This window comes from Cariama cristata, unplaced genomic scaffold (genome assembly GCF_000690535.1).
Source record: "Cariama cristata isolate BGI_N322 unplaced genomic scaffold, ASM69053v1 scaffold27941, whole genome shotgun sequence".
NCBI lineage: Eukaryota > Metazoa > Chordata > Aves > Cariamiformes > Cariamidae > Cariama > Cariama cristata.
In genome coordinates, this window is record NW_009600280.1 from 1 (window position 1) to 12762 (window position 12762).

The 12762-nt window shown below is 35.9% G+C and overlaps 1 protein-coding gene across 1 annotated transcript; it reads left to right on the forward strand.

The window, feature by feature from the left end:
- Window positions 1-2027: 2027 nt before the first annotated feature.
- On the forward strand, window positions 2028-12097 carry ATXN3 (ataxin 3). The gene is given in 11 exon segments (XM_009709982.1): window positions 2028-2085; window positions 3100-3278; window positions 3794-3838; window positions 5206-5291; window positions 5702-5768; window positions 8143-8230; window positions 8483-8615; window positions 9727-9902; window positions 10323-10446; window positions 11213-11298; window positions 12003-12097. Coding segments are annotated over 11 exon segments (1137 nt in total).
- The last annotated feature ends 665 nt before the right edge of the window (window positions 12098-12762 follow it).

A 12762-nucleotide genomic window follows, 5' to 3' on the forward strand; every position in this document is an offset into this window, starting at 1 on the left:
TCCTTCCGGTGGCCGGATGAGGCAGCGGCTCTGTTTCCCCTGTTTCAGGGGAGAGCTGGGGCCCTCTCGTGCGGTGATACCAGTGCGTGTGACCCAGCCCAGCTTGGCTCCGCGAGGCGTGCCAGCTCTGTGGTGAATCGAAAGAGTCAGGGCTGAGCCTCAGCGTTTCCTCTCGCACGGTCACTGCTCTTTTTCTTTAGAAATAGACGCGAGTAAGGGAAGGTGCAGGCTGCAGCTGCTTGTGTTTCTTGAGAGACGGCTTGCATGGCTGAGAAATGAGCACGAAGACGAGCAACGGCAGGCAGGGCTGTTTCTGTGCTCCCAGACACATCTCTTCACCTAGCTTGGCTTGGTTGGGGTTGTGTAACGAACAGGGAAAGGGTAGCTGTTAAGGAAATCCTAATTCATGTACTGTGTTTCTGTGTGCTGAGCCGTGTTTCCTGTTTTGGAGGACAAATGCTTCTATCAACTTACGTGATTTATCCAGGTTCCCAAATAGGAGCTATTGATGCTTTAATGCTATTCAAATATAATTGTCTTTTTTTAAGTATTTTGCCAACGTCTCCACACCTTTATTGTGTTAACATTAATGCTAGTTTTTATACACTGTTCTCATACATAATGGTTCACTTAGCAAATAAAGCAAGATAGCTGTATAACTTTATTAAGAAAAAAAAAGATTCTGAAATCCATAGTACCTGAGGAGTGTTCTTTCAAACTAGGTTTGGGTTGCAAAACTTGGCAAGCATTGTGGTGTTAAAGAGCTGTTGTTCAGAGGATGAGTGTTGGATTTCAGACATTGTGGTCTCTGCTACAGTGACCTTGAGTTCCAGTCTAGATTTGAAAATGAGTTCAAAATGAGTGCACCTTTCTCTTATCTGGCTTAGCCTACCACATAATGAAATGTTAACTTTTTTATTGCTAAGTTGCTTTCTAGTTTAATAACAAAACTATGCTGAAATTGAAGTGGCAGAGCATAATACATTCAAAGTTATAAGCTGATTGTAATTTGTAGTTGCCAAAGGTTTTGGGGAAGCGGGGGGTACAGTCTTGGGTGTCTCACATGTGGCACATAACTGTTCCCTGGTAAGTTAGTTATATGGTTACAATGTTAACACCTGAATGCCTGTTTTAAATTGGAGTACTAAATATTCTTATCTTGTTATCATTATTATTCTAAGGAAAATTTAAGTCAACCTCTGTTTTGTTTGTTTTGTTCTTTTAAGGGATACTTCCAGCCCCCCATCAAGTGCACTATCTCAGTTCCTGTCAAAGTATTTAAAGTGCTGCATGTACACCCCCCCCACACACACTTGAAACACCTCAGATGTTTCAGTAAAAACATGGTATTTACAAAGGAAATCTAACAAAACAAAGACCTAAGCAATGTGGCATTTTTAACATGGGAATGACAATTGCAGAAAGTAGGACTTGAGGATGGGGCTTAGCCCCTATCTTGGAAGTTGGTCCTTTCTTTGATAAGATACAAGTGGTTGAAAACACTGAAAGCAGGGCAGCAGTTTATATTGGGATAGATTTCAATGAAGGGATTTCAGATTATGGAAAGATACAGTATTCTCTGCACAAAAAAAATTGAAGATAGTGTCTGTTAAAAACTGTAAGATAAGTGTTGTCTTCTGCTTTTTGCACTTATGCAAATTTTGCATATGCAAATTAATGTTTATTGCTTTAAGATAAAACTGTACAAATACAGAAAGGTGCTTTTAGTGAAATTAAGATTTAAGCCTGTAATACAACTAATTTTCAAAGGTATTTTAATATCTCTTTGTTTCTAAACCAGTTTCATATAATTCTCGTGGAGAAACATGTGATTCTGGAGCAGGTTCAGTTACAGTTTTATCATCAGACCAGCAGCAGGGATGTGGTCTGGAAGGGACAGGAGCTGGTGTTTAGTCTTTTGAGTTTCTTGTTGTGGGAAGGACATGAACCGGAGGAGGTTTCTGGATTCCATTGAACTCTGGCTGTACAGCCAGTCTAGCTTTAATATTTCGTTGCTCAATTGAGCGATGAAACCCCAGGAAGATTCTGTAATCTGGAGTAAAGGGAACTTCCGAGGTTCCTGCTGTAAGGGAAATCATGGGAGATTTGTGCATATGATTTGTATAAGGCTTTCATGGAAATTTAAAGAATATTCCTCCAAGACATGCTCTTGTATTTTTAGTTTCTGTGGGTTTGTCCTTTATATTTGTTGAGGGGTTTTAGTTTTAATAGACTGCATGCATGTTAGAGTTCTTAATGTAAATAAAAATGAAGATTGATTAAAACAAAAGAGAAAACCAAAGTATCTGAAGTGTTTTCCATTTAAATGGTTTCTCAACAAAAAATATTTTCATTGTTTAATATGCCAAATTTAATTTTTTTTTCTTGTCACCTCGTCATTGTCATCAAGATTTTAGGACCAGTAGTATTACCTTCTTTTACCTAGTTCCTATACATAAATTTCATGTGGGAAATGAGCTTTACTGCTCCTCCAGCTCCTAGTCACTTTCTTGGCAATTAACAAATTGGCTATAACCTGAACTGGGTGAATAACCTGAAACGAAGGAAATAAATTCTGTAGGTGTGTACTTTTAAATCTCTCCAAAGTCCTAACAGTCTGCTTTTCTTTAGCCACATGTGGAGAGCAGATTGCCAATAGCCACACATGGCAGGGAAGAAAAGTTAAAAAAGAACGAGAGCATTGGTTGCAGAAAACATTTGTTACTGGGAAGTAGAGATCTAAACCATTTCATTTTCATGTGGTGGTGATTTGGAAGAGGACAGAATCCATTGTCCTGATTGTTGCAGAGCCCCTGTGTAATTTGGTCAGGCCATTGACAATTTTTACAATGTTTTCAAAAATAACATTTTTACATGAAAAATATCTCCTTTGAGGAAATAAAGTAGTATGCATATTGTGGGTTTTTTTCCCATCAAATTGATGGGAAGATTGTATTCTATAGCTTGCAGTGTAATACGTCTGAAGAATATATGGCATTCTGGGTGAGTGGGAGGGCAGGAAGTTTGCCAGAATGAAATGGTTGGGTCATTTTACGGAGTAAAACATTAATGTCGATTTTTGTCTTTGGTATTTTTTTCTCTTCCATTGTTAGCAAGAAGGCTCATTGTGTGCTCAGCACTGTCTGAATAATTTGCTACAAGGGGAGTATTTTAGTCCTGTTGAGTTATCCTCTATTGCACAGCAGTTGGATGAGGAAGAAAGAATGAGAATGGCAGAGGGAGGAGTGTCTAGTGAAGAATATAGAACATTTTTACAGGTAAAATCATCTTAATTTGAGGTTGCTCGATATTTGCCTGAAATCTAATACTGTGTAGCACAGACCTGCTATTCTTGCATAGCTAGAGAAGGTTAATTTACTAGTGCTAAAACTTCTTAAATTTATGGGCCTTTTCATTTATACATCTTAAATTTGGCATTTTCAAATGTTACTTACACAGCTTTACAATAATTCTACAAAAAGCTACATTATCTTCATCTTACAGGTAGGAAAGTCAGGCATGGTGAGGAGGAGGATCAGCGATTTGCCTTTTGTTTTTGTAAGCCAGTGGCAGAGATAGGAACAGAAGTTCCCATGCTTCTCTGTTCTCTAAGCACTAAGCATTTCTAATTTAAAGGTTTGATTTTTTAATTAATCAGCCTTACAGACTAGGACATATTGAGTTGTTGCTTTAAGTATGTATGGTTATATTTATTTTCAAAACTGAATTATTTCTGACCTTTTATGCTTACACCATTTTTCCCTTTTTTCCCTCCCAACTTCACACTGAGCAGCAGCCTTCTGTAAATATGGATGATAGTGGATTCTTCTCAATTCAAGTAAGCATGGCTCTCTACTGACAGAATTTTTTATTTATGCAATATATGTTCACTCATATAATTTAAATGGTATTGAGCTTTTCCATCTAGTTTCCAGTTGATAGGCTTAATGGAATTAAGTGCTGGACTTGTAAATCTTCAGAGTGTTTTCCATAAAGAGCAGTGACTTGCAGTTCTTCTGTTCATGGGCCTTTAAACACATAGTAGAAGCATGGACTCCAGAACTGTGAAATGACACCTGCTGGCAATAAGCTTGATTTCTGTGTTGCTTCTCATGGGCACTTTGGCTGTAGACCTTGGCTCCCATAGTCTACAGGTGAAAGAGCAGACTTGAGATTGTTTTCTCAAATTATAGACTGTAAAGTCCTTGGCAATGGTTACAGGGTTATCACAGTGATCTGCAGAATGGAAAAAGCTGCAATATCTGCATTCCAGTTTTTATAACACACTCCAGACACTTCAGAGCTGGGTCTTTTATTTTTTTTTTCTTAAGGACCATAACAGAAAAGTAAGTAATAATAAATACTTAAGCCAGAACAACAAAAAAGGTATTGAACACCGAACTGGGGCTTGTGTCTAGACTAGAACTATATGCAATGCTCTGCACCTTTGGCTGTCTGCCGAGCTTTCAGAGGTGCTTGTCAATGTTCCAGAATCCCTCGAGAGCCTTTCTTCCTTATGGCAGCACAGGGCTGTTTTTCTATTCATTGAAAAACCATTAACAGTTTGGTGTTTCTTGTATTCTTGATTCAATATTCAATTCACAGTTAAATTGTGCTGCTTTAATATTGAAGCTGAAAAAAATGCTTCTTCATACTCTACTTTTTTGTCCTGTCATTGCTTTGCTCACTTGCTATGTAGTTGGCTCGCTGAAAGGAATATGAATTGTTAATTTAAAATTTTTTACAGCATTATTTCAGATAGCTTTAAAGAGTTATTGTAAAAGAGTTTGTGCTAATGTACCTGACTGATCCTGTGACAATCCAGTGGTGCAAAACTTCCAATAGTTACTGTGGGGAAGGATGACATTGTATTGCAGGAGGAGGGAGGGCAGAGCAGTACATGGAGAGCAGAGAGATGACAACTTAGGAAGTGTCCGTGGGAGGTGAAGTTACAGCTTTGTTGGGGGAAGTAAGCTTACTAACACATCATTTGTTACTTCCCCTTAGATACGGTACCCGTGTTATGTTTGCGTGTACATTCATGGCAGTTCTGTTTTGAATAATGTGATTCCTACGTTTCCTAGCAATGTTTTGAAATTAAGTTTTATGAAAACAGTAGAATTGTTTTATAGCAGCTAAGATGGTTGCATTGCTTAAGTTTAGATTTGACTGGCTTGACTTATGAAAAGTGCTGTTTTTTGACAGGTTATAAGCAATGCCTTGAAAGTTTGGGGTTTAGAACTAATCCTCTTCAACAGCCCAGAGTATCAGAGGCTTGGGATCGACCCTATGTAAGACTTTTTTCCTTAGCACCCTGCTTTCATTTTACAGAAGAATAATACTCTCGATCTATCATTTAAATCTTTCTTTAAAATTACTATTTCAAGCTCTGTTGCGTTCTGATGTTATTATACCCTCTGTCTTTAATTTTTTCCCTTTGGGGGTGTACATGAGCATCTGTCCTTTGTGCCTTCATGGTATTTCAGTATCTGTGGCATCCTAGGTATACGGAGATGTCAGTAATGTTGACAACTTCCTAAATTTTATAAAAGCAGTACGAGTACTGTTGTTGTATCAGTTGTATCACTGAAATTTTATTATATAAGTTTAAATTAATGGTAGCAAAGAACGTAAACATTAATATGCACTCCAATATTAGAATATTTAATTTTATCTATACTGTTTGTTTTTCTTTTTACAGAAATGAAAAATCATTTATTTGTAATTATAAGGAACACTGGTTTACAGTTCGAAAGTTAGGAAAACAGGTGACATTGTCTTTTTTATTTAAAAAATTACTTCAGAATGGGGGTGGAAAACTGGTTGCACGTAGACCACGTGTTGGCCTTTTGGGAGCTTTTGCTGCAGCTTGCTTTAATCCCATATGGAAAAAAAAAAATTGTTATAAAAACCTGCCTGGCATTTTTGTGATATGAATGTTAGCCTGGGGAAGGACCTGAGGATCAGTTCCTCAGTGAACCTGTCCTCTGGTGAGCTGCAGCTCTGGTCGAGTCTGTGTGACATCTTAAGCTCTTTTCTTTCTTTTCTGCATGAAAAATAGCAGAAAAATTGTGCAGCGGGGGGAGGGGAGAGTCCTAGACGAGGATCAGGATCCCTATAGAATGCAAACTTATTTTAATGCACTAAATTATTGACATTGTAAAAATAATTTTGCTCATTTAAATGGACAGTAGGTATGAAAAAAAGTTCAAGTGTATTAATATTTATGATTGCTATTATTTAAGAGTATCCATCAGAATAAAGTTGGGGAAAGTAGAATCACAACTTTGCACTATTTTAGAAAACTTTCTGAAAAAATTGTTATTATAAGCATGAAATAGCTATTAAAGGTAAGGGATGGCCATACAAGTATATTGTACATATACAGTAACTCAAGTAACATCCATGTGCCTCATAACACCAATGCGGTGTTTTATTTCAGTAGCCAATCATTGTTCTGGATCATACTGCATAAGCATTTATATGACATAAGCTGGTTTGGTGTTGTGGTTTTTTTCAGGGTTTTTTGTTATAGAAAATGTTCATGAAATAAGCTTTTAGATTCTACAATAGTGGACCCTTTGGGTTCTCTTTACCCATTTGGTTCATTTTGCAAGTGGTGACTACCTATGTTGTCATCCAGATTAAAATAAAAAAAAAAAAAATTTAAAAAATTCACCTGTGAGTAAACAAACTAAACTCTGCTGTTCTGCTTTAGTTTAAAAGTATGGCTAATGTTTACAGGCAGTTTTTGTGTATTTGATACTGAAAAGGCTGAATGGTGTCTTAAAAGTATGGAAATGGTCCTTATTATATATACAACCACATTGGGTGGAATTTTGTGAGACAGCATTCTAGCCTAAAATGTTTTCAGTTGGAGGGGGGGATGTCTTTTGCTTGTACATGTGGCTTCTAACCACATAAAGACAATATTAGATACCTGTTATTTAGAGAGTAATGAGAAAAGATAGACAAAATAGGTTGCCTTAGATTTGACCTGCTTCTCTTACAGTTAAAGCAAAAGTAGTTTACCAAACCTCCTTCCTCCATACTGCCTTTAAAAAGTTTGTCTGTAATCTGTCTATTGTATTTGCTTATCTAACTTTTTACTCCTCACTCCTACATTGTTGGTCCTCTTGCCCTTTCCTAGTGGCAAAGGGTGTTTTTTTGACAAATTAAGTGACTGAATGACAGAATGGTAGATAGTCATTTATCTATATTCCAGATAAATTATAGTATGGGCCTGACTGCAAGTGTATGACTACATATATGGAAGTTTGGGTAGATGAATGCATTTTTGAGAATGGAGATAGAATTCTCCTCCTGCTATCTGAAATGGTGGTTCCTGGTTAAAACTCTATCATATTGAATGAGTATGATGTAAAAAAGTTGCTTCAGATTAATTGCAATATATATGAGGTTTTAAAGGTAGAATATTTTGTCATCCATGTTGAATATATTTTCTCTGTAGAAGAAGTATTATAAATGACTAGTCGTCGTCTCCAGGGAACTAGAAAATGATCTGCGTATATTTATCTCAGGTGTCCCCTGTTGTAATATTATGCTGTACTATAAGCATATTAAATTTAAGTTCATTTTTCTTAATTTTTAAATTTAAAAATTATTTCAGAGAGAAGTACAAAATTAGTTTTCAGCATCACCAGTTATTAAAGGCAGAATGTTTAATGAAAGTATTTAATGGAAAGAATTCAACTTCTGTTTCCTGTATCTATTAATTTCTTAAGATACAGCCTTAACTTATGAAGGGTTTCTTTCTTCATTAGTCTCTGAACAGATTTAAAACTAGAATTAAGCAGAATTTTAGAATTACATCTGAAGTAATTCTTCTACCATTATATTTTGATTTATCTATTTTAGTCTATTTGCCTGGTACCAGTGTTCAGTAATAGGAGAGAGCATGCAGTAATTTCCCCACTTCAGATCTTCTGTTAGCTGAAGAGTATTTGAAGGGTAACCTTTAGCAGTATAGGTACTGTGCTTCAAAAGACTTTTGATTTCATTTATTTTACTAGATTTATTCAGATATTCCATCATAGAAAATGACCACAATGTACAGAAATGGATTACCAAGTAATCTTTATGCTAATTTGTTCTCTCAACCCTTTTTTTTCTTAATTACAGTGGTTTAACTTGAACTCTCTCTTGATGGGTCCAGAACTAATATCAGATACATATCTTGCACTTTTCTTGGCTCAATTACAACAGGAAGGTAATAGTAACTTGCAGATGTTAAATCTCATTAATTAAAAGTAGGTAATAATCATTATTTGTTAGAACTTATGTATTCAGTTAACTACCCTTAGTTTTATGATTGAAATAGTGAAATAACCCAAGTCCTTATAATGAAAGGTAGAGCCTTACATTGTAATAAATTGCACATCATTGTGTTCCATATAGTGTGCATTTTAGAGTGTTTATGCATGCACCTTAATGCTGTAGACTTACGATTTATTTTTCTCAGGTTATTCCATATTTGTAGTAAAAGGTGACCTGCCAGACTGTGAGGCTGATCAGCTATTGCAGATGATTCGGGTACAGCAGATGCAGCGACCAAAACTAATTGGAGAAGAGACAGCACAGTCAAGAGATCAGAGGTAAGGTAAATGGAGACTTCATTTTAATAATGTTCAGTGTGATTGGTTTCCATGATTAATGCCTACATGGAGACAATCCCCTTAAGAAGTAATTGGAAGTACCTTTAGTACAATACACTTACTACTGTTGCACACAGTAAAAGCAAGTTTGTAGAATACAAATAGTGTATTTTTAAGTGGGCAAAAGCTACCTTAATAAGGATTCAGTCTTTCCATGTGCGCAAGTGTTGTAGTGCAGACTTTTAATTTCATAATTATGATATTTTTCCAATTATAGTAAAATGGGTTAGCAAATCTTACCAAACTATGGTTAATAGTAATCAATCTATAATTAAGACTGACTTGTGCATTCTGTCATAAGTAGAATGAACAAAAAATCCATATCTGAATTCTACATCATATAAATCATACAGCATTGCTTTTTGGAATAATTTCACTATAAATGTTGTGGTGCTGCTCTGTTGTGATGCGTACTACTAATATAAAACATCCTTGAAAGCATACTACTGCAATAATATTATCACATTTTCATAGTGAATAAATTGAATACTGATAAAAAGGCTTAAGGCTTTTCAAAGGAATTAATTCATTATTATTTCTTCCACTTTGTAAAGGTAAACTGGTGTTGTAAATTGATGGAATAAAAAAAACCTACTTTGCAGTAAAATGGAGAGAGTGTATAGTTTACAAGGATCTGTTGCTCTAGTGTGGTCATCAGAGCTTACTGAGAAGGAGACCACATGCACTATTGTCTGCTGGTGTAGCTGTTTAAATAGCAGTAAGTTCAAATAACATGTATTACTGCTTTTTGTAGGCTTACTGTTTTTGAAGTTTTACCTATAGAACAGATTCTTGTAAACATGTGCATAGGCTTAGGGTTGCAATATTTTCATTTTTATAGGTGCAAGCTCTGCTTGCAGCCCATTTATGCTTTTTCATGTAGAAATGAAAATATTTGTTTATATAACAGATTTTCACAATAGAAATTTATTTCCAGTGTTTTAAAAAAAAAGTAGAGTTAAATCAGCAGAAAATATTTACTTTAAATCTCACAGTAAACGTTAACACAATTTTTGTCTGAATTCTGCCATAAACATATCAATTTTCACAGGCTACCCAGAAGTGATGCGGACCAAGCAATAGAAGTTAACCATGCTTTTGATGGAACTGGCATGTTAGATGAAGATGAAGAAAATTTTCAGAGAGCCCTGGCTCTAAGTAGGCAGGAAATTGATATGGAAGATGAAGAGGCTGATCTTCGCAGAGCCATTCAACTCAGCATGCAAGGTGCAGTGCTTATCTAAACAGTGTTCATCTTGCTTATGCTTTAGGCAGCTACTGAAATCAGTTTGTCAGCCACTTTTTCCAGCATCTATCAAGCTCTCTGAAAAGGCTAGCTTTGAGGCATGGTAGGACAATCCAGAATTTCTTGTAGCTATCTCTTTTCTGCTTTTTGAAAAGTTGTAACTTTCATGTTAGCATTGATCATTAGGAAGCAAGAAAAAATTGGTAAAGGGTGGCAGGAGGGAAGGGCAAGAGTCCTAAGGTGAGGAGGAGAGATAGTATCAGGTGAAGTTAGCCTAGGTACTTATTTCTCCAACAAGTCTCTTTCTTTCTTTCAAGTTTGAAGATATTTTCTTAAGCTATATTTCATCTACTAACTTCATTTTACTGTAATTAGTAGGATATGGCATGTTCTGGTTCTAGGTAGTCATCGAAGTGAGTTCTCGGATTCATTACCACAAAATGTTCTTCAGTCGCCTCACACCAGTCAGACAGACTCCCTTTCTTCAGAAGAACTGCGAAGGAGAAGACAAGCATATTTTGAAAAGTAAAGTAGTTGACAGAAAGCTGCATGTGGAAGTACATGTCATTTTTCAGTGATTTTGGGGTGTGGATGGGTTTCTGACTGAGGTCCAGCTTAACTTCTCTTTTTTAACATGTTTTCCTAACAGTAACTGAATTTTACTATTCCCAGTTGGTTCCTATGAAGAAACCTGTAAATACGAGGGGATCTGTTAGTAATGAGACATCAGTCTTGTGAAAAAAGAAGGCATACATGTTACAGAAGTATTTCAAATGAAATCTTGTAAATTTCTGTAATTATCTTCCTGAAGAAAACTATTCTTTCTCTAAGACTTGCTTCTGGTAATGACGCCTCTAATGGCCATCACATGAAAGCATTCTAGATTATATTTTATGTTGCTGTTCTGGAGTATATTCTTAATACATAGTTGAAGTATTGTAGCTTTTCCTTATCTATGTGTCCTAGTGATGGAGGAAATAAAGACCAGGGAGAAATGCTTTGGAGAAATGCAGGGAGAAATTATTTTGGAGTTAGACTTTGCATGAGCAGATAAGAATACAGAACATCAGAATTCTGGGAAAACAGTAATGTGGCTTGGAGTATAATGTTGGGAAGATAGGTGTCTGAAGGTTAGCGGCATGAAACAATTGAAGAGATTTAGGTGCAGGGTTGTTATTGTACCGAACAGCTTCTACTTCTCACTCCTGGCCTTCCTTACAATGAAATGAACTTGATACAGATCTCACACTGATGTTAATCTTATTCTCTTATAAATTTATAACACTTTCAGGCAACAACAACAAGAGCAGCAAGATCAGACCCCAAACCTACATGATAAGCCAACTCTAAGCTCAAGCACTCTGGAAGCTGACCCAGGTATTGTTTTTTAAACTTATTTCAAGCACTGAAATATGTCTTTTTCACATTTGTATTGTGCTGTTTCCTGACTTTCCTTACCTGCATACTTCCTCACTCCAGCAGCTGTTCAGACTATGTATCACAGCCATTACTTGTTTTGGCGGTGAAGGAAAGGATCACTTTCTTGAAAAGCCTGGTCTCCTTTGAATGTCAATATCCTGTTTCAAAGTGAAGAGCATTACTATTAGACCATTTGAGTTCTGGCTTTGCTTTTTGTTGTTTTGTTTGGCTTGAACATTACAAATTGTAATCTTTGATGGGATTTGTGCCAACAATCTGTTTTCTAAATTACTTTTAAAGTTGTATGACAATGTAATAAACTTGGAGTAATAGCTGACAAAATTACTGGAACCAGTTTTCAGTAGAATATAAGTATGTAGGCCTTACCAGTATTAGGTATTGGTGATCAAAAATTAATGTGTGTTACTTGTTACAAACTGACTGTTTTGGATGGAAAGCTAAGTGCAAATGTTCAATGATTTTTAAAACCAACAACAACAAAAACAAACAAAAAACACCAAAAAAACCCACAAAAAAACAAACACAAATTTGGAGCTGGGTTGGAAACAGGTGTGGACAAAAGGAACAAGGAAAGCATTTAACTACAGTTGAGAACTACCTCTGTGCATTTATTACAACTTCTGTGCATTTATTTTCTTTAGGAGGTGATATGAGTGAAGAAGACATGCTTCAAGCAGCCATGAATATGTCTCTGGAATCTGTTAGAAAGCACTTGAATACAGAAGAAGAGAAATGACATAATTTTTTTTTTTCCGCTTTTACTGTCAAAACACTAAGTCTCCATTATAATTTTACTGTGTGGATGTTGCACAAGCAGGGTTCATTTCAGAGTTCTGGAAGCAGGCATGAAAGGGGGACTGGAGGGCAGAGTTTAGAGGGAATCTGCAAATACAAGAAAGATTGCACTAATTTAGAAAACTGTAGCACTCCTACTAGAGAACATCTGTTCACAACAGTAGCTGTATAAAATTACTTAAACTATTCATATGAACAAAGTTAAACACATGTAGCAGGTGTAACTTGAACTTAAAAAGCAAGTTTAAATTGTTTTGAAGAATTCTATAGAAAATACAGAAGGTGCTGAAAACCAGCATCAACTGATTTCCTTCAGTACTAATGGAAAAACAGAAACAAGTAATAAGTTGTGCTCATAAATGACTAAGTTCTTTATAAGAAATCACTTAAAATGGGGAAAAGAATTAAACTGTGTTTATCTTAGATAATTTATTTTGTGATTGTTTATTCTGAATGACAGTGTCAACTTTTTGATCCTGCTGTCCACTTATGAAATGAACCATTCTGCAGGAGAAACATGAATCCATAAATTTCATACTTCGCAATTCAAGAGAAAATCTTCGGTGTATTGTTGATTATGATGTTACTCCTGAACCTTTCTGTGAC